Genomic DNA, 26,664 nt, shown 5'->3' with positions numbered 1-26,664 from the left:
CTCTCTCCCCCCTGCCTGTCTTTCTTTCTCTCTCCCCCGTCTTTATTTCTGCCTTTCTTTCTCTCTCTCCTCCTGCCCCCCCCAAGCCATCGTGCCGATTTCTCCACTTCCCTGATTGTTTCCATACCACCCAAGCCACCACGATGATTTCTCCCTGCTGCTTCCCCGAGCCAGGCCAGGCACATATAAGCGCTGGACTCACAAGACTTCACCTCCGACATCAATTCTGATGTTGGAGAGGAAGTTCCAGGCCAGCCAGGCAGTGATTGGCTGGCCCAGAACTTCCTCTCTGACATCAGAATTGATGTCGGAGGTGAAGTCTTGCGAGTCCGGTGCTTGTACACGTCTGGCCTGGCTCGGGGAGGCAGGAAGAAAAAGATCACAAAGGCAACGCAATCGACTCACATTGCCGTTGCGATCTACTGGTCGATCGCGATCTACTGGTCGATCGAGATCGACCATTTGGGCACCCCTGCAGTACAGTATACTGTTGTTATGGTATCCTGTCCTGACCTGAGGAAAGGGGTTTAGTCCCCAAAAAATTGCCTTATATCTATTTCCTATTTATAAACTTTAATCAATACAGTTACAATACTACTTGATGCTACGTAAAGCAACAAAAAAATTTTTTTTCTACCTTTTGTTGTTTCTGCTTTAATCATCTTCTCTTCGCTCTCTTCTTTCTATTCAGCGTTTGTCCTCGCTCCCTTCCAAGCAATATCTGTCCTTTCTCTTTGCCCCTTCCACCCCAGCATCTGCCCTCTCTCTCTACACCTTCCATCTACTTTCCACCCTCTCTCTGCCCCTTGCATCCAGTGTCCGCCATCTCTCTGTTCCATATGGCATCTTTCCTCTTTCTATGTCCCTTCAATAAACTGTATATCCTGTGCCCTTTCTCTCCTTTGTACATGATTCATTTCAGCTTCACCCCCTTCCCTATGCTCTGGCATCTCTCTCTTCTCCTTTCCTTCCTTCCTTACCACTCCACCCTATGGTCTGGCATCTCTATCTCCTACCCTTCTCTCCCCCCATGCCTTGGCATCTCCCTCCTCTCTCTCCTCTGGCACCTCCTCTACTTACTTTCCCTCTGGTCTGGCATTTTGTCTCCTTTAGTTTCCCTTCCTTCCCCCAATGCCCTGGCATCTCTCTCCTCTCCCCCTCCCACTCCATTATCTGGCCATCTCTTCTCCTTCCTTCCACCTGGTCTGGCATCTGCCTCCTTTCCCCCTCCCCACATATGCCCCGACATCTCTTCCCCCCCCCTCCATTGTCTGGTAGCTCCTTTCCTTTCCCTCCCTCCCATAGTCTAGGCATCTCTTTCCTCTCCTCTCCCTTCCCTGGTCTTCCTTCTCCCCTCTCTCTCCCCAATTGGGTGCTGCTGCAGCAGCACTTCTCTTCCCATTCCCAATTGGGTGCAGCAGCCGGAACATTTCTTTCCCCTTCCCCTCCCCCATTTGGTGGTACAGTAGCATTTCTCTTTCTATCCCTCCCGGCAGAGTCGCTAGGCAAGTTGTAAGCTTCCCTCCATCGCTGACCTATCTTCCATAGGTCAGCGACGGAGGGAAGCTTACAACTTGCTGCTCTTCCTTGCTTCGGGCCTTCCTCATTGCCGGGTCCTGCCTTCGCGGAAACAGAAAGGCAGGACCCGGCAGCGAGGAAGGCCCGACGCAAGTTATAAGCTTCCATCCGTCGTTGACCAGTCTCCTGCCTTAGCCCGTAGCGAACTCATGGTTCGGGGCTCTAAGGTGTGCATGCCGGCTTCCCTTCTCTTCCTCCCCACCCTCTCCCGGGACGTAACTTCCGGTTTCGGAGGGAAGAGAAGGGAAGCCGGCACGCACACCTTAGAGCCCCGAAGCATGAATTCGCGTCTCCAAGCCGGTGAGAGGTAGGGGTTTTTTGTTTGTTTTTTTTATATTGAGCGGCGGTGGCTGCAGCAGTGAGATTCGCATTAGATGACAGCCGGGCGGTAATCTAAATTAGCCAGGCGCAGCACCCGGCTAAAAGGCCCTGGGGAGAACACTGCTCTTGGTTTATTGCTGTAAAAAAAAAAAAAAAGTATCTTTAATCCAAGTTCATAAAGTACTTTAAGAAAACTCTTGCTAGGTTCCTTAGCAAGATTCTCATCAGTGTCATCTCTAAGTTGTCCTTTCAAGCACTGTTTGTTTCAGCAAAAACCATCCCTAGTTTTAGAAAATATGTTTTTATGTAACACAGGTGCTCCTAAGACAATGGTAGAGCTATGGAGCACCCCCTAAACACATTAACCACATCTAAGTAGAACATGTGGAGATATTTTGATTGTAAACCTTCTGCCCCAGATATATTAATTTGTATTTTGAATCTAAAAGAAGCACAGGTCAAAAAAAAAAGAATATCAATGCAAATGTATACGAGGGTCATTTCATAAATAATGCACACTTTTTAAAAATTTACATGTTTTTGTTTTCAAGTATTTCTTTACAATCCTTCAATATAGGCTCCCTGATTTGCAATGACCAAGTCTTAACATCTGGGAAGCTTCATTATTCCATCCAAAACACCGTTTTGTTCAATTGTCGAATGGTTTGGGTACCGGCAGAAAAAAGCTCTTCCAGAGATGCAAAATGATGTCCATGCATAAGTTATTTCAACTTTGGAAAAAGGTCGAAGTCTGGTGGACTCATGTCTGGACCGTAGGGAGCATGAGGTAACACTTCCCAGCCGTATTCGCATAGTTTTTCAATGAGTGGAGAGCTCTATCTTCCCCATGACCAAAAAAAAAATTTAAATAAGCTCAATCAAAAGACAAACAAATGATGATTTTTGCTTATGATCATGAAGGCATCATCATCACAGACAAAGTTCCATGTGGAAGAAGTGTCACAGCAGTGTATTATCGTGATTTTTTGCAAAAATTGTGCAGAAAAATGCACAAAACCTGACCTCAGTTGCTCTTGGCTGGGCCACTCATTCTTCACGACAACGCTCGCCCACACATAGAGAATGTCATCATTGAAAAACTACACGAATATGACTGGGAGGTGTTACCTAATGCTCCCTACAGTCCAGACATGAATCCATCAGACTTCGACCTTTTTCCAAAGATGAAACAACCTACGCATGGACATTGTTTTGCATCTCTGGAAGAGCTCTTTTCTGCCGGTACCCGAGCCATTCGGCAACTGAACTAAAATGGTGTCTTGGATGGAATAATGAAGCTTCAGTCATTGCAAAGCAGGGAGACTATATTGAAGGATTTTAAAGAAATACTTGAAAAAAAAAAAAATAAAACATGTAAATTAAAAAAAAATAGTATGCATTTATAAAATGACTCTCGTAGTATCACAGGGGAATTAAAACAAAGAAAGACCTTCCAATTTGCTTTCAAGGAGACAACACAAAACAGCATCATCAGGATTCCTTGTCAAGTAGACAATGAGCGATTCCTATTCCAGTAACAATGGTGGTTGTCTTCAGCAAAACAGCAAACAGCAAATGAATTACAACTACTGGTAGAGTTATCAATAGTTATTACAATTAGAATCTTTCTGTAATCAATCATTATGAAAGTTCTCCATTTTCCAAGGGAACAGAGATGAGGTACTGCTACTTTTCAATGTGCCACTAGACACAAAATGATATATATTATAGTCCTCATTTACAAATCCTATTCACACTTGATACGTGCATAAATGTCTAATACTCCAATTTTACAAAGTCAGGATATACATACAGTATGCCCTAAAAGAACTACTCGTATGTCAGGAATTACATACAGTATGCCCTAAAAGAACTACTCGTATGTCAGGATTTACATCTACTATCAAGCACATTTAGGATTTGGGAAACAGATGCTATTGAGCTGTACTCCACTGGAGGGATTTGGGATGGTTGCTCCCAGAGCCCCCATTGTTTTTTGACCGTCCCAAATGCCAAACTGGTCATTGTGACAGCATCGGGATAATAACAGATTAAGTTTCCAAGGTTACCGAATATGTGCTGGCTTTGAACCCTTCAATTTTATAAATGTTTATTTTTCTAACTTGGATGCCTAAGCTTGCATTTCTCCTGTATTTTAGTACAGGTTATATGTGAGAAGATTCTGTTCTAAAACACTGGTGAACCTTGAGACATCCTGACCTGCACATCTCAATTCCTACTTCTATAACCTGTCTAAAATGAGGCTACAAATTCCTTACTACAAGTCCTGATGGAGGGAGAGAACCACTTGTTCAACTGAGTACAGCACTTAAACTCATGGTATTTTAGATTGGTCACCATATTAACATAAACTTTAAATTGTCACATAACTGTGCACAATTCAAACAAAGATCTGCTAGTGAAAGCTTCATTATCCTTAGGCTAGTCATTCAACCCTCTAGTTCTCTTTAGTTAGACTTGAAGTGGTCCAGAGGAAGGTGACAAAAATTATATCGGGATTGCGCCAAGAGACATATGAGAAGAGATTCGAATACCTGAACCTGTATGTCCTAGAGCAGTGTTTCTCAACTCAGTTCTGGAGTACCCCCTTACTGGTCAGGTTTTCAAGCTATCCACAATGAATATGCATGAAAGAAATTTGCATATAATAGAGGCAATGTATGCAAATCAATCTCATGCCTATTCATTGTGGATATCCTGAAAACCTGACTGGCAAGGGAGTACTCCAGGACCGAGTTGAGAAACACTGTCCTAGAGGAAAGAAGGGATAGAGGAGATATGATACAGATGTTTAAATTGTATTAATTTACAAACACATCTTTTCCAGAGATGGAGAAGCAGTAAAACAAGAAGATAATATGAGGTTGTGGGGTGGTAGACTTAGTAATGACAGGAAATATTTTTTCATGGAGAGGGTGGTTACTCACGGTTTGGCTCTGTCCCTAATCCCCGCAAATATGGAGGGAGGGAGTGTATTAATATAGGGAATTAATAGAAACCTTGTAAGATTAGAGGCTTTAATTTATATATACTATGATGATTGCCTAAATATGCAAAGATTGTTATTTTTTGCTTATGGTTAGTTAGTAAATATGCCTTAAAATACTCAAATTATATAATATTTTAATGTATGCCTCTATTGGCTATTAAAAGTTGTATCTGATCACTTATATTCTTGCTGACTGAAACACACACTTATTGCATTTTTATTTTATTTAGGAAACCAAATTGATGAGCAAACTGTTTAAAATACTAAAGATTTCAAAATTATTTTTGCTTAAAAATGTGAATTTTTAATGCAAAACTTTTATGAATTGCTTCACAGATGTCTCGCAAGTAGACCCTGAGAAAGCCCCATGTACTTGACATTGATAGTGACCTTCAATAATAGCTCTGATAGGGATTTGTTACTTTAGTATTATTTTAGATCTAAAGACAGAAGCAATTTCTATTGTTCTGACTGGACATTATTCAGATGGGGGCTCCTTTTATCTAAAGTTACCTTATAAATTAATTATACTTTATCATTGGGGGCCCAATACTCAGCCAGTGACGATCAGCTTTTAGCTGATCACCCCCAGCATTAAACACAGAAATTCAATGCCGAGCCATTCTCAGGTATTGAATCCTTCATTTTTGTGGACTGAAGCTTGATGACGATGACCTAATTTTATAGAAGGGTCATTTCCCTTTTTTGATTATTGTTTCCCATTAACTTTCTGTACAAGTAAATATATATTTGAATACTCTTCTTACTTTGTGAACCGCCTAGAACTCTTTGGGTGTTGGCGGTATAGAAAAATAAAATTATTATTACTTTCATTTGTAACTTATATATAAAAAAATTAAAATTAAATAAAATTGCCAGTGTAAATCTTTAACAATGCATGTTATCTCACAGCTTCTCAGTTAACATCAGTTTCCAATAAGCAGATCAAAATTGAATTCAACCTCTTACAACCTATAGCAATCATTACATTTGTTTTTACCACTCCCAAAGCTGGTGGTACTACCATGTGGTAATGTCAGTAACATGCATTATTAGTAACTGGATCCCACTGCATAAAATTATACAATGATACAAGTTGTGAATACTAACTTGCCAAGGTCTGTCCCAATCCAAGGGAATAGGAAATGCACCGAGCCAGGCTCCTACAATGCTGCATACAGTGGTGATCTGCAGGCTGCTATCCCAGATGGACATAGCTCTAAAAATCACATAGAGAAACATCAAACAGGACTGGTTCACAAGTAAGGCATACAGACCACTGAAATGATTATATATACCTAGCCTGCTCTGCTTCTCATTTCCCCTTGACCCAATCTTCTATTTCCCTCCACTCCCCAGCAACCTCCAATGCACCGCTCCCTAGCCAGTTGCCATTCCATGTAAGTTTGGCTCTGCCATTCCTTCATTAATTCCCATTTCTCATTCTCCTCTACAGGTGAGACATCCTTTAATTGATAGTTTAGCTCATCTTCAATTTACAACTCCCCATTGCCCACAAGCTTGGATCATTTCCTTGCTCTGTTCTCCCTGGCTCCAGACATATCCTTATTGTCCCGAGACTGGTCCTGCTTCCCATCCTCTGCAATGCAGCACTTCCTGGTACTCGCAGATTACAGGCCAATAGCCACCCCCTGAATGCAGAATCCACATAAGATTATTTGAGATCAATCAAAGATGGTGTCGGGAGCGGACACCTGAGAGGAAGCTCCAATATTGAGCCGCTACGAGTCAGCCGTGAAATCCTCCCCTACCTTGAAATGGGGAAGAGAAAGGGAGCGACTCGCATAGTCCCTCAGGTGGTGCCGGCAACCCAACAACGGATGGGCCAGGCAACTATAGAAGAGGCGTTCGTCTGCTCAGGCGCGTCTGTGGCTACTACTTTGGGAGGAAGCCTGGAGATCTCAGGCAACCCCTTGCAGGCAGAAGGGGTGTCTTTGAGCCCTGAGCAGCGGATGGTGCTGCTTCAACCCGGAAGCACACCGGTGGTGGGAGAGTTGGAAGCGTTGTTCCCGAGGATGGAATTGCACTTTCCGGCTTGAGAGGGAGCCCAGCTCGGGTCCTGGTGGAGGAGGGCAAGCCTGGAGAAGATCATTTGCCCCATACCGGGTCGGAAGTGAGAAGTGCTTCGGGAGGGGTCAGCTTGCAGTTTGGAGCGTTGGAGAGACCCACAAAAATTGATTTGGAGGCACTATGGCAAGTTATATCGGTTATAAATGCTAACCTTAAATTATTTATTACTATTTTATCCACTGACTATGGAACAGTCTTTTTCAAGGTTGAGCAACAAGGAGTAGATATTGCTCAAATGAAAGAGAATTTAGGGAAACAGGAGACAAAACTCTCCGAAATAGAATAAACAAACTTTGGATTATTAAAAGAAAGAACTTATATGGCTAGAAAAATGGAGAGTTTTGAAAACCAGCTGAAGAATAATAATCTGAGACTATTGAACTTTCCTAAATCTCCAGTCATCTCTCCTACGGAGATGGTTAGAAATATTTCAGGGAAATATTGTGTATCCCACCGGATAATTTACCTCCGATAGTAAGAGTTAATTACTTGCAGTTAAAAGGTTCTGTGGAGGCTTCTACTCCTAATGAGATTCCAGGAGATAAAAGGGGGGATTTAGATTTGACAACCTTTCTAGAAAGTTCATTGGAGGTGGTAACTGAGAGAAGAACTCTATTAGTTACTTTAGCATTGGAAAATGACCATGATTATGTTATGCATTTGTATTTCCGTCATTTGAATGATCAGTTTTTTGGGGCCAAAAATCCCAGAAGCGGAAGAAAGAGTTCTTGGCATCAAAGCCAAGAATCCTGGCTTTGGGTGGAATATTCTTGTTAAAATTTACTGTAAAATGTTTTATTACCTATCAAAACAAGAGTTACTTATTTTTTGACCCCAAACAGCTGTTAGAATTTATTGAATTGAGAAGGAGGCGTACTTGTAGTCGATAATGTTTAGCTTGCTATACCAGCTTTAGGTAACCCAGAGTTATGCCGCTTTCTCAGTATTTTGTTTTATCCTATTTGAGTTATTTCCTGTTGTTCTCCTCTAATATTGTGGACTAAATATCTAATAATTGTTTTTCCTGATTTTATGAGCTACTATTATGTTATATTGATCTATTCAAGCTGTATGTGTTCCGCTTGATTGTAATTAGAAAATTGTAAAAATAAAAAAATATAAAAAAGATTATTTGCCACGTGTCCATCCTGAGCCCTGGAAGCTTGAAACTTTAGAGATTACACGCAGAGTGTGAAAACATGTTCCAGCAGCACAAGGCATAGGAACATGCACTCATACTAAGCTGCTGTGTTCTGATCTAACTGCAAGATATTGCTCCAGTGACCAAGGAGCAAGCATCCAGCAGAGGGAGACAATTTAGAGAGTCCCGGGAGGTGGCTGCTATATATGCAATGACCAAAATTGCATATAATAGTCAAGGTATGGTCATACCATGGAGCACGCAAAGTCACTATAATAATCTCAGTTTTGTTCTCCATTCCTTTCCTAAGAATTCCTAATATTCTATTTGCTTTCTTAACTGCCGCTGAGTAGGGGGGGTTTCAACATATCAACAATGACACTTAGAACCTTTTCTTGGCGGTGTATCCAAATGTGGAACCTTGCATCAGTTTGGGTTCCTCTTTCTCCTATGCATCACTTTATGTTTGTTTACATTAAATATCATCTGCCTTTTGGATGCCCAGTCTCTCAGCCTCCTTTGCAATTTAACAACTTTGTGTTATCAGCAAATTTAATTACCTCATTAGTTATTCCCATCTCTAAATCATTTATAAATGTGTTTAAAAGCAGCAGTCCCAGTACAGATCCCTTGGAACCCCTATTATCTACCCTTCTCCATTGAGAATATGGACCATTTAACCCTACTCTCTGTTTTCTATCTTTTCACCAGTTCCTAATTCACAATAGGACACTGCTTCCTACCCATGACTAATTTCCTTAAGAGTTGTTCATGAGGTGCTTTGCCAAATGCCTTTTGGAAATCCAGATACACAATATCAGTTTGATCCACATGTTTATTCATCCAGTCAAAGAAATGTAGCCTATTGGCGAGTCAAGATTTCCCTTGACTAAATCCATGCTGGCTTTGTTTCATTAATCCATGGCTATGTATATGTTTGGTAATTAAATAAAATGTCTCAAAGGATTCAATCATGATCTTAATGATTTATGTTAAAAGTGCATTAAATACTTTCAAAACCAGTAAATTGGGACTAGCTCATATGATGTCATCATTTCTTCCCCTTGCCTGTTAATACTATTACTAATAAACTCTTAATTTATTTCCTTCCAAAATCTGACTTGTAATACTTTTTTTCATTTTTAATGTCTTTACAATGATCTTTTCACAGTTCTCTTAAATTTATGATTGTGTGACTCAGTATAATCACTAATTTCTCAAACTCCAAATTTAGTCATTTAGGGTAGAAGTTCTATAATCAAGGTAGTCTTTTACAAGTTATTTTTTTTGATGTAGGTAACTGATAGAACCATAAAGTGGCCAATAAATATACATCAAACATACCTAGATATATTTACAAAGTTGAGTATTGCAGGGATAAATCTATGCAGCAAAATAAGATCTTCAGTCAAGGACTATGGTGCAATGCAGTAATCTAACATCTTGAAGATCTTGTCACCCATCCAAAATTTTTTCAAAGAACTGAGACACACATGCAACAGAACACAACAGCCTTTTCAGTTATCTCATCTCTGAATTTCAAAGCATGAACTGCTCACATTCAGAGTTGACTGCCAAAAGAGATCATTATTCAGTAGTAATAACCTAGGAACTAAAATTTTGGGCTCCCTTTACAAAGCAGCGGTAATCACTCCGACACCCATAGGGATTTAATGAGCGTTGGAGCATTTGCCACGTGGCAGCCGCTACCATGGCTTTGTGAAAGGGGAAGGGGGTTATTAGAAAATATATGCAAGATTAGGAGATATGATTGAAGTCTACAAAATCCTGAGTGATGTAGAACGGGTACAAGTGGATTGATTTTTTTTCTCCATCAAAAATTACAAAGACTAGGGGGACACTCGAAGTTATAGAGAAATACTTTTAAAACCAATAGGAGGAAATATTTTTTCACTCAGAGTATTGTTAAGCTCTGAAACACATTTATTTATTTATTTAAAAGATTTATAGCCCACTGCATCCACAGTTCTGCATGGGTTACATACAATAAAATTATCAATTATAATTCACTTAAATTCATATGTATATAGTCATGTGAAAAAATTAGGCCACCCCATGAAATATTCAGTTCTTTCTTAAGAAATGTTCACATATCAATGTCAAATCTTTTTTTATCTCTGGAAAAGAAAGTGATGTAATTGCAGGTAAATAACAAAAGTTTTCCTTGATTTACTCATGAAAACAAAAGATATCCACAAAAATGTGTATTCTAACTAAGGAAAAAATGAAGACACCCTACAAGCTAGTGTTACCCCCTTTGATTGAAATAACTGCAGTGAGACACTTCTTGTAGCCATCTACCAGTCTCTGACATCGGTCTGAGAAAAGTTTGGCCCACTCCTCAATGCAGAATTCATTCCGCTGTAAGATGTTTGAGGAGTTTATTTCACGTACAGCTTGTTTCAAATTACCTCACAGCACCTCAATGGGATTAAGAGCAGGGCCTTGACTCGGCCACTCCAGGACTCTCCATTTCTTAATTTTCAGCTGTTTCTTAGTGGATTTACTGGTATGTTTTGGGTCATTGTCATGTTGCAGGGTCCAGTTCAGCTTCAGCTTTAATGGTCTCACATGTTCCTCAAGCACCCTCTGATACATGGTAAAAGTCATGGTGAATTCTAATGATGGTGATCTGGCCAGGTCCTGCTGCAGCAAAGCATCTCCAAACCAGTTGGTATGAGGTTCTTTTCCTGGAATGCTGTATTTGGTGTACGCCAAACATGTCCTCTCTTCTGGTGTCCAAATAATTCAATTTTAGACTAATCTGTCCATAGAACACTATTCCAGAAGTCCTGGTGTTTGTCTACGTTCTCTCTGGCAAACTTCAGTCTGGCCTTGATGTTTCTCTTAGAGAGCAAAGGTTTCTTTCTTGCACACCTCCCATGCAAGTTAAATTTGTGCAGTCTCTTTCTGATTGTAGAGACATGCACTTCCACATCAACAGTAGCAAAACCCTGCTGTAAGTCCCGTGATGACATTTTTGGAGACTTCTTTTAGCATCTTGTGGTCTGCTTGGAGAGTCAACTTGCTTGGACGGCCAGACCTGGGCATGTTGGCAGTTGGTTGGAAAGTCCTCCATTTATACACTATTTTCTAGACCGTGGAACGGCTAATGTCAAATTCTTTCGAGATCTTTTTAAATCCCTTACCAGACTTATAAGATTCTATAATCTTCTTTCTGAAGGCCTCAGACAGCACTTTTGATCTCACCATGGTGTTCACTCTCACCGCAACAGTAATGAGCACACCAAACTAAATGCTGAGTAACGATGTTCTAATCATGTGTGCCTGATGTGATGCACCTGTGTGTGATTTGAGCCACTTTAAGTGGGAGGATATGTAGGGGGTGTCCTAATTTATTCCTCAGTTAGAATACACATTTTTGTGGATATCTTTTGTTTCATGAGTAAATCAAGGAAAACTTTTGTTGCTTATCTGCAATTACATCACTTTCTTTTCCAGAGATAAATAAATTAAAAAAAAAAAAAATTTTAAATCGATATGTGAACATTTCTTAAAAAAGAACTGAATGTTTCATGGGGTGTCCTAATTTTTTCACGTGACTCTACATACATGTATACATAAATCTAAAAGTTCGACCTGAGGCAATGGAGGATAAAATGACTTCCCAAGGTACTAGGAGTGCCAGTAAGAGGAGTGGTTAAATAATATTTCTGAAGCAGTCCAGGGTATAATGGAAATATGAGAGTGTGAAAATAATTGTGGAGCCTAGTCTCTTTTTAAATCAGTAAGTTTCAGTGCTCATGCTAAGCAATGTTACTGGCCTATGTCTAAATAAAGTTCACTAAAAAAAAACACAAACATAAAAGATTTGAACAATGTAGTTTATCATCATCAAATCCTTTAATCAGCAGAATATTCTTCAGAAGATAAATTTTGTGAACAGATTCTGACCTTCTAAAGCAGCCCTTCTAACTTCCTTTAGAAGACTTTGCTTGTAAAGATTTATGGAAGTAGGCCCGGTGCATGTTTTAATATTTGTTAAAATCCAGATGACTGTCTTACTTCATACATACACACAGGAAGTCTAAAAAAGAATCTGCAGGACATGCTTATTATAAAGCACTTGCTTATGTGATTCTAATGGAAAGCAGGTACTTTAATTGTGACCTACCCATTTTTACTGAAAACTCTGATCCACACCTGCAGGTTTAAGCCGAGCAAACACAAGCAACGCAAGGTTGTAAAAGTAGATAAAAGGACTGCAAATAAAAAGGTTTCCAGCACTGATCTACAAAGAAAGACAATAAATTAGTACAAAGAAACTGTTCTAACTCTAAATAATTTTTAGAGAAAAAGTAAATGACTAATCAACTATTTATACAATTTTTCATAGCAGGTACTTGTACACAGAACAGTTTCCTCTATTTATGAATAAATGGAGAGTTACTCATGGTCATTTTGTTCCAGAAAAGTAAGAGACAGTGAATTATCAGAAATTTTTCTAATCTCCACTTCTCTAAAAGTTTCTTCTTTCTGTTGATTGATCTCATGATGGCAAAACATTTCTTTGGTAAATTTCAGTGGCAAAACAAACAACTTAAAAGTCAGCAGAGGGATTGAAATCATATTAACATGTGCCAGAAAACTAAACAGTTTATTGAAAGCAATTACAGTGGTACCTCGGTTTACGAGTGCACCGGTTTGCGAGTGTTTTGCAAGACGAGCAAAACATTTGCAAAATCGATGCCTCGGAAACCGAGCATGGCTCGATTTACGATCACCCCCCCCCCCGCAATCCGGCACCCTCCCCCTGTGATCCGGCATCCCCCCTGCCTCGAACCGGCACTCCCCCACCATGATCCGACACCCCCCCCCCCGACATGATTGGGCAACCCCCGCCACGATCCGACATCCCCCCAACACAATTGGGCACCCCCCACCGCTTCTTACCCTCATCTGGGCACTCTTGAAGATCGGCCTACTCGTCTGCTGGGCCTTGAGCATCTGAGCATGCTCAAGGCCTTCGAGTTCACGTTCACGCTCAGAACGTGAACTCGCAGGCCTTGAGCATGCTCAGATGCTCAAGGCCCAGCAGAAGAGTAGGCCGATCTTCAAGAGTGCCCAGATGAGGGTAAGAAGCGGCGGGGGGATGCCCAATTGTGTCGGGGGGGGTGCCCAATCGTGTCGGGGGGGGGGGGTCGGTTCGTGGCGGGGGGTGCCCAATCGTGGCGGGGGGGGGTCGGTTCGTGGCGGGGGTGCCCAATCGTGTCGGGGGGGGGTGCTCCTGGAACGGATTATGCTCGTAATCCAAGGTACCACTGTATTTTATTCTTAATTTTAAATCTTCTTGTTGTTAATGCCAATGTCATTAAACATAATCACAACAGCCATAGTACTAATATTATCAACACACAAACGATGAAATAAGGGCAATTTGGATGATAAAACTGCACGGTGACACTAAGAAGTTCTTCTTCACCGAAAGGGTGGTTGATCGCTGGAATAGTCTTCCACTTCAGGTTATTGAGGCCAGCAGCGTGCCAGATTTTAAGGCCAGATGGGACAGACATGTGGGATCTATCCGCAAAGATAGATAGGGAGGGTCATTGGAGTGGGCAGACTTAATGGGCCGTGGCCCTTATCTGCCGTCTATTTCTATGTTCCTATGTTTCTATTCTATGTAAAATATGATGACCTAATTATGCAATGCAACAGCCTGCTACAGAATTGGTAAACTCTGCAATTTTTTAAAAAATAAATGTATATTTTCTTGTTAATAATACAGTAATAATGATGATAAAAGATGAAGCACTCATGAATAAAAAACTTTTCCTATTATTTTCCAGTAGTAAGTATGTTTGCTTTATTTATATAATTATGTTTCTACATTAATACATTTGCATTCCCTACTCAGTGTACCTACCATTGTAGCTCTCCTTTGAACTTGCCCTTGGAACTGTGAATAATTAAATCAGAGATAGAAACACACCCAAAATACATAGAACTTCACTAGCTGTTAATAGTAATTTACAGTTACATCAGAAATCTAGATAAATTGTATTTAAAAAGTTCCTTTCTTTTACAGGCTCTGTAATTGGGTTAAACAACAAGAGGAGAACCAAGAACATGGTAGACTGGCTGCTTTGGAAGACAGAATGCTGGGCTTGATGGTGATCAAGAATGGAATTTCTTACGTTGCATCACAAATCAAAGATCTTGACGATGACATTCAGTGCAAAGCTGAGAAAGTGATGTTGCTCATCTGTAGACAGAAGGGAATGCAGCCACAGTTTCTGTTAACATCACCTGGCATTTTCAAGGTGCCTAGACCTCCTTCAACTCATAAGAACATAAGAATAGCCTTACTGGGTCAGAACAATGGTTCATCAAGCCCAGTCCCCTGTTCTTACAGTGGTCAATCCAGGTCACTAGTACCTGGCCAAATCCCAAGGTGCAGCAATATTCCATGCTACCAATACAGGGCAAGCAGTGGCTTCCCCCTTGTCTTTCTAAATAACAGACTATGGACTTGTCCAAACCTTTCTTAAAACCAGCTACGCTATTCACTCTTACCACATCCTCTGGCAACGCATTCCAGAGCTTAACTATTCTCCGAGTGAAATAAAATTTTTTCCTATTAGTTTTAAAGGTATTTCCGTGTAAGTTCATCGAGTGTCCTCCTAGTCTTTGTCATTTTTGACAGAGCAAAAAAAAAAATCGATCCACTTGTACCTGTTCTACTCCAAATCATATCTCCCCTCAGCTATCTCTTTTCCAAGCTGAAGAGCCCTACCCATTTTAGTCTTTCCTCATATGAGAGGAGTTCCATCCCCTTTACCATCTTGGTCACTCTTCTTTGAACCTTTTCTAGCGCCACTTTTTTTTTTTTTTTGAGATAAGGAGACCAGAACTGAACGCAATACTCCAAATGAGGTCGCACCATGGAGTGATACAGGGGCATTATGACATTCTTTATCTTTTAAAATCTTTATTTTCATTTTATGCTTTTGACATAATTATTAGTCAAAACAAAGAAATAATACAATACCAGTTCCAACATTGAAGTAACACAATCTATAATGAAAAACTTACATAAGAGAAACAAAAAGAACTTCTTTTTCTCATCATAAAGGTAAAAGAATTAAACCCAAATATAAAATACACTGGATTGTAAAATTAGTCCTCAATTAAAGGGGAAGAAAGCTATGTATTCGCTGAATTTTCTAATCAAACAGTACAAGAAAAATAAACTGAGCTAACTTGAAACAGAAATTCTCTCAAGAATACTAAGTTTGCTCTTTAGCAGAAATAAACTTTATCAGCTGCTGAGGTTCAAAAAAGACAAATCAATTTCCTTGATAGATCATTACACATTTACAGGGGTATCTGAGTACAAACGTTGCACCCAACTGCAAGGCCCTTGGTCTCAAAATAAGAAATTGTTTTCTTCTCTTTTGGGTTATTCATGACACATCTGGATACATTCTCACTAATTTATTCATAAATGGTATATCCTTAAACTTAAACAACTTAAGCATCCATTCTCTGTCAGAGTCAATAGCAAATTGTACAAGCAGCGTAGCAGTTACCGGTATCTCATTATCAGACCTCTCAAGGAAATTTGTCAAATCCAAACTATCAGCAGATAAATTCTGCTGGTTTGGTTTCTGAGTAGGCGGTCTAGTTGGTAAATAGTATATATTATAAGAGGCGGATAAGAGGTTTCAGGAACTTTAAAAACTTCTTTCATGTATTTCTTAAACATAGCTTGAGCTGGAGTAAGTGGTAGTTTTGGAAAATTTGTAATCCGAAGATTACATCTTCTGGTCATGTTTTTCAGCATTTCCACCTTGAAATTAAGATTTCCACTGTCCCTTACCCACACCAAGGCCTGGGACTCCACAATTTTTATTCTGGTCTCATGTCCATCCACTTTAATTTCCAGGGTAGTCTATTTTTCAATTCCAGATTTTCAGAAACAACAGTAATATAACGTGTAGTAAGTTGCTGTATTTGGGTCCCCGAAGAGAATTGCAAACTAGATATTGCTTCCCAAAGTGTCTCCATATTGAAAACCTTGGGCCTCTGCATAGGTGTCAGTTCAAAACCCAGACCCTCTGATGTAATTAAAGTACCTGGAACCTCAGCTGGAGATGGATTCAATGTGAGGAAATCTTGAGGTAATTGCTGTTACAACTCCTCCGGGTGCTCTGGTGGCTGAATTGGTTTCACAACTCCTCCTGCTGAGTCAACTTCCGAACTCAGCTGGTCAGAAGAGGGAACACCCCGGGACGTTCTATCCTCCATCTGCTGCTGTAATGCCCCAGGGCGATTCGGAGGACTCCGCTCCTCCAGAGATAGTGATGTTGCCTCGAGGGAGAGCACTGATGCTTCAGCAGGCGTGTCTCTCCTAGCCAAGGAAAACTCCAGCTCACTCGCTCACGTCCCACGCTGGAGAAAGGCATCCATTGGGCCCGCAGTTGTTGCCGAAGATTCGTCCGGGAAAACCCAAAGTTTGGACATATGTTTTACCATTATAAAGGTAAAAACCAACTCTGGAGCCTCCGTGGCGACTTAGCTCCAGCTACCCGCAGCCATCTTCCTTAAGCCACTCCGCATTATGACATTCTTAGTCTTGTTAACCATCCCTTTTATAATAATTCCCAGCATCCTGTTTGCTTTTTTGGCCACCGTCACACATTGGGCGGAAGGTTTCATCATATTGTCTACAATGATACCCAAATCCTTTTCTTGAGCGCTAACTCCCAAGGTGGACACTAGCATCCAGTAACTGTGATTCAGGTTATTCTTCCCAATGTGCATCACTTTGCTTTTGTCCACATTAAATTTCATCTGCCACTTGGACGCCCAGTCTTCCAATTTGCTAATGTCTGCCTGAAATTTTTCACAATCCGCATGCGTTCTAACAACTTTGAACAGTTTAGTGTCATAGATTTTTGTTTTTTTGTTTTTTTAAATGCACCTACCCCAGGATAAGCAAAAAACTGACCCTTAAAACTCCACAGAAAATACAAATCCAGCAGAAACAAGAAACGCTGTAGAGATGGTGATGTTCAAGATGCAGGCTTTATTAAAAGTACAATTTAAAAATCCACATAAAATATATCTAAGACCCAAAATGTTGGGAGCTATGGACCCAACACGGTCCGTGTTTCGATGGTGCTGTCTTCCTCAGTGATTCCTAAAGATCCAGATATAAAAAGCTCATAGATTAAAAGCTAAAACAAAAGTGAATCTTAACTCTGCGTGAATGAGGTATGGCCTTTCTTCCTTCCCACTTTTTTTTAGGGATGAGGGGATAAGAAGGAAGGAAAAACTGTGGCAAAGGTGAGTTAGGTATACTGAGCATGGAATGTAAATTTATTAATGTAGAAACATACTTATGACTGTCTGAAGTAACTACAGCATACCATGGGAATTGGAAGATTGCAGAGTTTGTGCTGGCCAGGAGGAACACCATCCCTTAGGCCAGTGTTTTTCAACCTTTTTTGGGCAAAGGCACACTTGTTTCATGAAAAAAATCACGAGGCACACCACCATTAGAAAATGTTAAAAAATTTAACTCTCTGCCTATATTGACTATATATAAAGTAATTCTCTTGAATAGGAATCAAATAAACACAAAGAAAGTATTTTATAATTACTTTATTAAGAAATAAAAATTATAAAATACTTTATTCAGTGCGAAACCTGGGCCTGTTTGGCTGAACACAAAGCTGATATTCTGGCTGGAATCGAAGAAAGACACACGCGTAGCTCTTCGTCAACAGCTCTCAGTCTCTCTCTGTATTTGGTTTTTATAGCATACAAGAATAGACAAATATACCCTCCATCCTTTTTATTAAACCACAATAGCAGTTTTTAGCGCAGGGAGCTGCGCTGAATGTCCAGCGCTGCTCTTGACGCTCATAGGCTCCCTACGCTAAAAACCACTATTGCGGTTTAGTAAAAGGTGACCATATTGTAAAATATAGACAGCAGATATAAATTCAGAACTGTGCATAGTAAGTGAAGGGAAGTTTTCATCTCTGGGAATTTACCCAGTTAACTATTAAGTTATTTGGGCAAATTCCTTTGAAAACTGTGGTAATACTGCCTCCACTTTGCTAAATTTAAAATAAAATCATTTTTCCTACCTTGTCTGGTGATTTTTGGTTGCACTTTCTTCTTCTGACTGTGCATCCAATCTTTCTTCCCTTCTATCAGCCTGTATGCTTTCTCTCCTCCACACCTCATTTCCTCCCCCAACTTTTTCTTCCTCTCTCCCTGACCTTTCTTTCTTTCTTTCTGTTTCTCTTCTTTCCTTCTGTTTCCCTGCCTGCCCCCTTTCTTTCTTTCTCCCTGCCGTTCCCCAAGCCACTGCCACTGCCGCTGCCATCGGGGAACAGGACCCACCAATGGATAACAGGCACCAAAGCCGACGCCGACGCATGCTCTCCCTGACGTCAATTCTGCAATCGGAGAGGAAGTTCCGCCCAGCCAGGCAGCGATTGGCTGGCCCGAACTTCCTCTCCGACTGCAGAATTGACGTCGGGGAGAAGAAGGCTTATCGGCTCGATAGATTAGATCGCCAAGACAAAGTGAGTCCTGGGTGATCGACTCACTTTGCCTTGGCGAGCTACTGGCGCCCCTGCCTCGGGCCCCCTGTCAGCTCCGGGCCCGGCGGCCCTGCGGCACACCAGGCAACATCTCGCGGCACACTAGTGTGCCGCGGAACAGCGGTTGAAAAACACTGCCTTAGGCAATGTTGACGTGAAGTCAACTCCCACCAGGAGATGACATATGAAGTAAGTGGGGGGTGTGTGAGAGAATGAGAGACAGAGACAGTGAGAGACAGACAGAGAGAGGGAGACAGAGAGAGTGAGAAGGAGAGGGAGAGACAGATGGAGTGAGAGAGAGGGAGAGACAGGGAGAGAGTCAGAGAGAGGGAGAGACAGAGAGTGAGAGACAGAGACTGTGATGGGAATTTAGATACACCTCTGTAAGGGTCAGGGATATCAGAAACTTACTTGGCAGGTACTGACCCCTTTCAAGTCCAAAGTGGGACAAAGGGAGAGAGAGGTAGAAGAAAAAAGCTGAACATAAGAATTGCCACTGCTGGGTCAGACCAGTGGTCCATCGTGCCCAGCAGTCCGCTCCTGCGGTGGCCCTTAGGTCAAAGACCAGTGCCCTAACTGAGACTAGCCTTACCTGCATACGTTCTGGTTCAGCAGGAACTTGTCTAACTTTGTCTTGAATCCCTGGAGGGTGTTTTCGCCTATAACAGCCTCTGGAAGAGCATTCCAGTTTTCTACCACTCTCTGGGTGAAGAGGAACTTCCTTATGTTTGTATGGAATCTATCCCCTTTTAACATTAGAGTGCCCTCTCGTTCTCCCTACTTTGGAGAGGGTGAACAATCTGTCTTTATCTACTAAGTCTATTCCCTTCATTATCTTGAATGTTTCGATCATGTCCCCTTTCAGTCTCCTCTCTTCAAGGGAAAAGAGGTCTAGTTTCTCTAACCTCTCGCAGTACGGCAACTTCTCTAGCCCCTTAACCATTTTAGTCGCTCTTCACTGGATCCTTGTCCCTCTTCGTGTACGGCGACCAGTGCTGGACACAGTATTACAGGTGAGGGCATACCATGGCCCGGTACAGCACTATGATAACCTTCTCCGATCTGTTTGTGATCCCCTTCTTAATCATTCCTAGCATTCTGTTCGTCCCTTTCGCCACCGCCACGTATTACGCGGATGGCTTCATCGACTTGTTGATCAGTACTCCCAAGTCTCTTTCCTAGGGGGTCTCTCCAAGTACCGCATCAGACATCCAGTATTCGTGTATAAGATTTTTGTTCCCGACATGCATCGCCTTACACTTATCCACGTTGAACCTCATTTGCCATGTCGTGGCCCATTTCTCGAGCATGTTTATGTCACGTTGAAGGAAGAGGAGTGAAATATTGAACACTGCGGAGGGAGGGAGGAAAGAGAGAGTGTGGGAGACACATTGGTGTAAGGAAGTAAGAGAGGGGAGAAGCTAGTCACAGGGAGATATACAAAAAGAGGGGAGATGTTGGGCATTGATGGGAGCAAATAGGGGAATGCTGCATGGGGGCTGAATATAGACACAAAGAGGTAATGCTAGACCTGGGAGGGTATATGGACACAGACAGAAGATGGCTAGACAAGGGGGAGAATAAGAACACAGAAGGAAGATGCTGGACAGGGGGGTATAGAGACATAGGAGAGTGATGCTGTACACAGGGGAAGGAAATCATAGAATGGTGATGAAGGTAGGGCAATGGGCACAGGGAAAATACAGGAGACATAGAGAAGGGATATGCTAAACATGGGGAACAATACATACACAGAGATAGAAGATGGATGGTGGCATGGAGAAAGAGGAAATGTCAAATGGTCAGGAGACCCTGGCAAGTGAGTTAAGAGAAGACAAAAAGAAAACAGAGACCAACATGATTTAAAGAATAAAATGAGACAACAAAATGTAGAAAAAATAATTTTATTTTCTATTTTGAGATTAGAATATATCAGATTTGAAATATTATCCTGCTAGAGATGGTGTTAGACATAACTGGGGACCCAGGATGTGCTTCTTTAACTTCCAGCTAGCTTAGGGCTCTCTCTGACCAGGGTGCAGCTGCCCTAGTTGCACTCCCCTAATACTATTTCTGCCAAGTGACTGAGGAAATACTTTTTTATGGAAAGGGTGGTAGATGCGTGAAACAGTCTCCCAGAAGAGGTGGTGGAAGCATAGACTGTATCTGAATTCAAGAGAGCCTGGGATAGGCATGTGGATCTCAGAGAGAGAAAGAGATAATGGTTACTGTGGATGGGCAGACTAGATGGGCCATTTGACCTTTATCTGCTGTCATGTTTCTATGTATGCCAAGAGAACTGGGTTAAGAACCACTCTTCTAGAGATGTGGTTAACATATATCTACATTAATGGTGGGCTATTAGTCTGCATTAAAATATGGGAAAGTGCATTCATGCTCTTCCATCTCTAAAATCTCTCACATATGCTAAAACTATTGCCATTATTACATACTAATAGCAAAACATTGTTTAGTTAAGAGATCCCAAATATAGTTAATTTAAAATGAACAGTATAAAAAAACGAATATTTGAATATAAAGTACTTACTCTAACAGAGGTGCTCCATATAAAACAATAATTGTATGAAACAGAAGACAAGATATCATAAAATATAAGCAGGATTTTAGAAACCTGGTTACCTAGAGAAAAGAAAACCAAGAACAAGCTGATAAAGAATAAATATAACAAAAGTTGAAATTACAGTTCCTATAATCTGGCTTGAACCATACTATGATTCGATAACCAAAGGAGTCAGTTTACCCCCAGACCTTTTGGATGCAGGGGAAAAGGTGCTTAAATCTATTAGGTAAATTTGGGTTTTCCCAAACAGCAACTATTACTGTATTTCCCCATGTACAGGTCGTCCCTTTGTATAGGCTGCAGGAAATGCAGATTTAAGTTTTAAAACTCTTAAATAAGCTACCCCATGTTACTAGCCACAGCTTATCTAAGAGTTTTAAAACTTAAATTGGCGTATACAATGGGGTAGCCTATAAACTAAATTAAACTTTAGGCTTATATACCGCATCTTCTCTATAAAAATACATCATCCCCCCCTAAATACCTCCTGCGCCGGTAATCCTGGATGGCCGCGCCTGCTTCCTCCAAACACGCTGTGCAGGGCAGAAGTGATGTTTGCGATCTCAAGCCTCGCCCCGCACCCTTTCTGATTGGCTGCTGTTAGTTCTCATGACGGCAGCCAATCAGGAAGGGTACGGGGCAAGGTTTGAGATCGCAAACATTGCTTCTGCCCTGCACAGCGTGTTTGGAGGAGGCAGGTGCAGCCGTCCAGGAGGATTACCAGTGAGGGAGGTATTTAAGGGGGGGGGATGATGTATTGCTCCATGTATAGGCCGCCCCATTTAAGCAAGTCGTGCCCACTAGGCCGGTTTGCAAAGTCCATGTATAGGCCACAGAGAACCAACTTTTGAACCGTACTGCTTTGGGAGATGCTCCTGAGGTTGCCTCTGATGAAGGACACGAAACGGGGCTCTGTAGGGAAATCAGCTGGCACCCCGCATGATATAACAAACAGCGGTTTGCAGATAAGTTCCTGTTTTTCAGCCATTTTATTAAGGGTTTAAAATTCACCAGGCTTTATATTTCTCAGGAGCTTTTTCACCAACGTCATTTAAAAGCATTGTTGAATTGTTGATTTATTTATTTCAATCCTATTTAGATTTAATTCTCCACACTATATAGACACCAGGGTTTGGGGCGATTGATAACAATTTTTGCATTCACTTATAGTCTAAAGAGAAAAAGAAAAAAAGCAGTTTAAAAAAAAACTTTTGCACTATGAATTACAGATTTTTAGATTAGCCCACAGTGTTTTAAAATGATGTGAGTGGGTAATATCTGCATTTGGTGGTGTTGAACCCTGGTGAACTCGGATAAAACCTTCCACACGAGTTCCCACTTACTGATGTAACACTCTGTTTATAATTTCTAACCAAACATTTGATATAAGGAGCTCAGTTAGCCCGAAACCCTTCAGGTGTCTGGAGAATAGAGAGCAGATCTGGTTTTTGTTTCTGTAGTGTTCAGCTTTCGCATCCGTAATTGATCACTGAGAAAATGAGTGCGTGGACAAGTCTGATCTTCATTTGGAATATTATTTCCTCGCTTCTGAATAGTTTGTTGAGAGCCTTCATTGAGGAGTGACCGAGTGCTAGTCTGCAGAGTATTTCTTCCCTACTAGTTGCTTTTTACTGTCCAAATGTAGTACTGTACTGGAATTCCATCTGGAAAAAGATTTGTCTGATTTTATCTCTGGTGGCTCCTCCATCCATTACTTACAAAACTATTTTGCGCTCTTCAAATCCTGATTTCCAAATTGAAGATACATATGCCAAAATTTTTAATATTATGTTGGCTTTAACTCTTCATTTAATTGTCTAATTGGAAAGATAATTCACAGCTTAAATATATGGAATGGCAGAACCATCTTTGTCTTTGTACAATTAGAAATTATGAGAAAGCTATAGTCATTAAAAATAAATCATACTCTAGCTTTTCCAAGATTTGGGCACCTTAGATTTTTATTGTAAAGACATTTAAACTATTTATATTCGATATAGGCTTCATGACCTATAACTTTATATTTGTCCTTTACACAGCATTATTAATATTGTATCTGTTATTATTCATTATTTGGATTGTTACTGTTATCTAATGTTTTTATATTTTGAAAATATCAATAAAGATATTTTTAAAAAATAGAAAAAAGGCCTTAGCGCTCAGGAAAGACTCGCATAAGGGCTTGCTAAGACCACTTTCTACTGCAGCTTTGTAAAAGGATCCCTAAGTTACTAATATATATATATATGTCTTATACTGTATAGGTGGGACTGTGCATTGAATTTAACTGTTAATTTAATAATAATAAAAATATGAAGCATTACCTTGTGAGAAAGTGAATTTCTTTTAGGGGAAGGATTTGGTTTTAGTACAATAGATGCAATTATATTAACTGCTGCAACAGAAACGGAACAGATGCACAGCCATGTAAGATGTGTTTCCAGAACTGAAAACTTCTCCAGGAGAAAAACTGGAATAAGCGCTGATAGAATAATCGACAGTACACAGACAAAGTGGACAGACGCCATACTCATTATTTCCATATTCTTCATGATGTTCTTTCTTGAATATCACCTATCAGAGAGCAATTTGCATTGAATTAATTGAGGGAGATGAAAACTGGCCATTAAAGTAAACTACATGTCTCCATAAATATATTTAAAGTTTAGCATGTCATCAGTTTTCTTTAATGCATTATAAGCTAAGACTATTATGTAAATCATTTTGCTTCTATACACAGTAGCATAGTAGTTGCCAGCAGATAACTGAAATCTGTAGCATATCCCTTCTTTGTCCCTACCACCATTCTGTGTATCTGCCATGAGCATGCTCAACTTAGAAGGCAGTTTTGAAAATTGGCTATGAAAATTCACCACCATATACACATATGTATATGCAGAAAGCAAACCTGAAGTAAGCATATAGAGCCGGATTCTATAAACGGCGCTGTTGTTGGCCGCCGCATAAAAAATGGCTACCGATTGCATATCCATCACGTAACAGTGCCATTTCTAGAATTGCGGCTTTGTGAAAGGTATGCACTGGAAATATAGGCTAGAGTTTAAAGACCTAAAATTCCGGTGCCTATCTTTCATGAGAATCGCGGCTATAAAGATGCTTTACAATGCCTAATGCAACTTCCAGCTTTAGGCATCATAAAGTGCCTCCACAGACAGGAGAATGGAGGCCATTTTGGGACGCTCCATTTTTTTAAAATCAGTTTTTAATTGGTTTTAAATGACATGGTCAATTACCGTTCCGTTTATCACCAATTAAAACAATTAATTTAGGCAGAAGTAGGATGTCTTTTGTTGTTAGATGCCATCGACTCGTGCTCGAGTCCTAGTAACATGATAAATTGCAGATCTAGAAAGAAATCAGTTTTGTGTTAGTCCAGAAAGGTCCTCCAGCATCATCTCCATGGTTGTTTTCAACATGTCCAGCCATCTGCTTTGACATGCAGCTCCTGATTGGTGAGGCCCGACTTTAGTGTAGGAAGAGGATGTCGGAGCATATCGCGAGTGATTTCCTTCGCTCGCCGGCGCTCCAGCTGCTCTCTCCTGTCCGGTCATTTGCGGTCGGAAAATACCACGAATGACTGGGACTGCGAATCACCGACCGCGAATGACCGGGGGAGAACTATATAGAATTTGCACTCAATGCACTTAAATTTGGGACCTAATTTTTGGTGCTCTTTATAAAATTCCCTCCCCCCCAAAAAAAACCCAACTTGAATTGGTTCAAAGAAGGCAACAAAAATGGTATAAGGTTTGCACAAAATGACTTATGAGACTTGAAAATCGAAATATGCATACCTGAGGAGAGAAGGATATGATACAGATGAGGGTTACAGATAAAAGAAGAGGTAGGTTACAGAAATGGACAGGAACCACATTACAGGTCATGGACCTGACAGGCCGCCGCGGGAGCGGACCGCTGGGCACGATGGACCAATGGTCTGACCCAGTGGTGGCAACTTCTTATGTTCTTATGATACGTGGAAGCTATTAATATACAAACAAACTTTTCCCAGGGAAGCAGTAAAACTAGAAAACAATAACTGGGGGGGGGCGAGGGGGGGGAGGCATGATAAGAATAACATCAGGAAAAACTTTTTCATGGAGAAGTTGATGGATGCCTGAATACCCTTCCAAAAAGATACCGAACAACGATGGGATGAAATAAAATTTAACTGACCTTCACACTTTAAATAGTGCATAGAGAGGTCTAGTTATTTCTTTGCTTAAATATCCATTTCACTGATGTTTTATTGTAACTGCAGAAAATAGTTTTGTACAAGAGTTGCAAAGTATACATATAAATAAATCGTTAAGGATGGCACATTTAAGGTAGCACTAGCCAAATGCGTCTCCTCAGAAGACAAGTGATAAATTTGCTGGGAAAGAGATGCCAAGAAAAGGAGGATGAAGGCAGGTAGTTTAAAAGCCTCAAATGTCAGAGGAAGTTAAAACAAATAATTGATAAGAGAAACCTGCTCTTAGATTCCCAACTCTAAGCGCAGATGGGTCCTGAGACGCCAGTAGGGGGTGCCAGCAGGGAAGAGAGCCAGAGAGAAGGAGAGGCACTGGCGCCAGCCGATTGCCTACAGCACTGTTTCTCAACTACTTCAAGCTAAGTACCCCCTAAGTCTAACAAATATCAACTGAGTACCCCAACCACAGACCTCCCTAGGCCCACCCAAGCTCTGCCCCAGATCCCATTCCCTTTACTAATTGTAATGCAATTTTTTCCATTCATTTTTCATATACACAGCAGATATAAATTCTCAAAACTGACACATTTCAATCACTATATTGAAAATAAAATCATTTTATCTACCGGCGATCCTCTGCATGCTGCTGTAGATAGCTTTAAAGGTGAGACCGGGAGGCCAGGGGGGAAGCCAGAGGACGCTAGAGAGAAGGGGGAAACATGCAGGCCTTCGGCGAATGGGGCAGTGCTGGCGCTGTACCGTGTAGGGAACTGCGCCTCTCTTCCTCCTCAGTGTGCGGCGCAAACTTGGAATCTCAAGAGGCACACATTTTGAGGTATTTATTTCTTTATTCAATTTTCTATACTGTTCTCCCAGGGAAGCTTAGAATGGTTTACATGAATTTATTCAGGTACTCAAGCATTTTTCCCTGTCTGTCCTGTTGGACTTACAATCTATCTAATGTACCTGGGGCAAAGGGGGGGGGATTAAGTGACTTGCCCAGGGTCACGAGGAGCGGCGTAGGTTTGAACTAGAGAGCTGCACGGGAACGGGGACAACGGGAATCCCACGGGCATCCCACGGGTTCCATCTTCGGGTCACAGGGATCCCATGGGGACGCCCCCT

At 41.0% G+C, this 26,664-nt stretch overlaps 2 protein-coding genes across 7 annotated transcripts in view; one reads left to right on the top strand and one right to left on the bottom strand.

The window, feature by feature from the left end:
* RHOQ (ras homolog family member Q) overlaps positions 1-4,493 on the top strand; it is an 84,097-nt gene extending 79,604 nt beyond the window's left edge. Inside the window, exon 5 of the mRNA XM_033936772.1 lies at positions 4,059-4,493. Within this exon, the coding sequence (XP_033792663.1) occupies positions 4,059-4,118 (60 nt within the window). The 3' untranslated portion in view covers positions 4,119-4,493. The remainder of the gene's footprint in view (positions 1-4,058) is intronic.
* The window catches only part of PIGF (phosphatidylinositol glycan anchor biosynthesis class F), a 48,401-nt gene that overhangs the window by 19,329 nt on the left and 2,408 nt on the right, over positions 1-26,664 (bottom strand). For 5 of the 6 annotated variants that reach the window (XM_033936764.1, XM_033936763.1, XM_033936767.1 and 2 more), the window contains exons 2-5: positions 23,651-23,900; positions 21,294-21,385; positions 12,298-12,414; positions 6,020-6,128 (exon numbers count right to left, since the gene is read on the bottom strand). In XM_033936764.1, the coding sequence (XP_033792655.1) occupies positions 6,020-6,128; positions 12,298-12,414; positions 21,294-21,385; positions 23,651-23,878 (546 nt within the window). In that variant the 5' untranslated portion in view covers positions 23,879-23,900. Of the gene's footprint in view, positions 1-1,835; positions 2,037-6,019; positions 6,129-12,297; positions 12,415-21,293; positions 21,386-23,650; positions 23,901-26,664 lie in introns of those variants that run through there. The other variant, XM_033936768.1, reaches the window with a different exon arrangement.

The sequence above is a fragment of the Geotrypetes seraphini genome, chromosome 3 (genome assembly GCF_902459505.1).
Source record: "Geotrypetes seraphini chromosome 3, aGeoSer1.1, whole genome shotgun sequence".
Taxonomy (NCBI): Eukaryota; Metazoa; Chordata; class Amphibia; order Gymnophiona; family Dermophiidae; genus Geotrypetes; species Geotrypetes seraphini.
The sequence above is the reverse complement of the archived record's forward strand: the minus strand, read 5'-3'. Positions and strand labels throughout refer to the sequence as shown.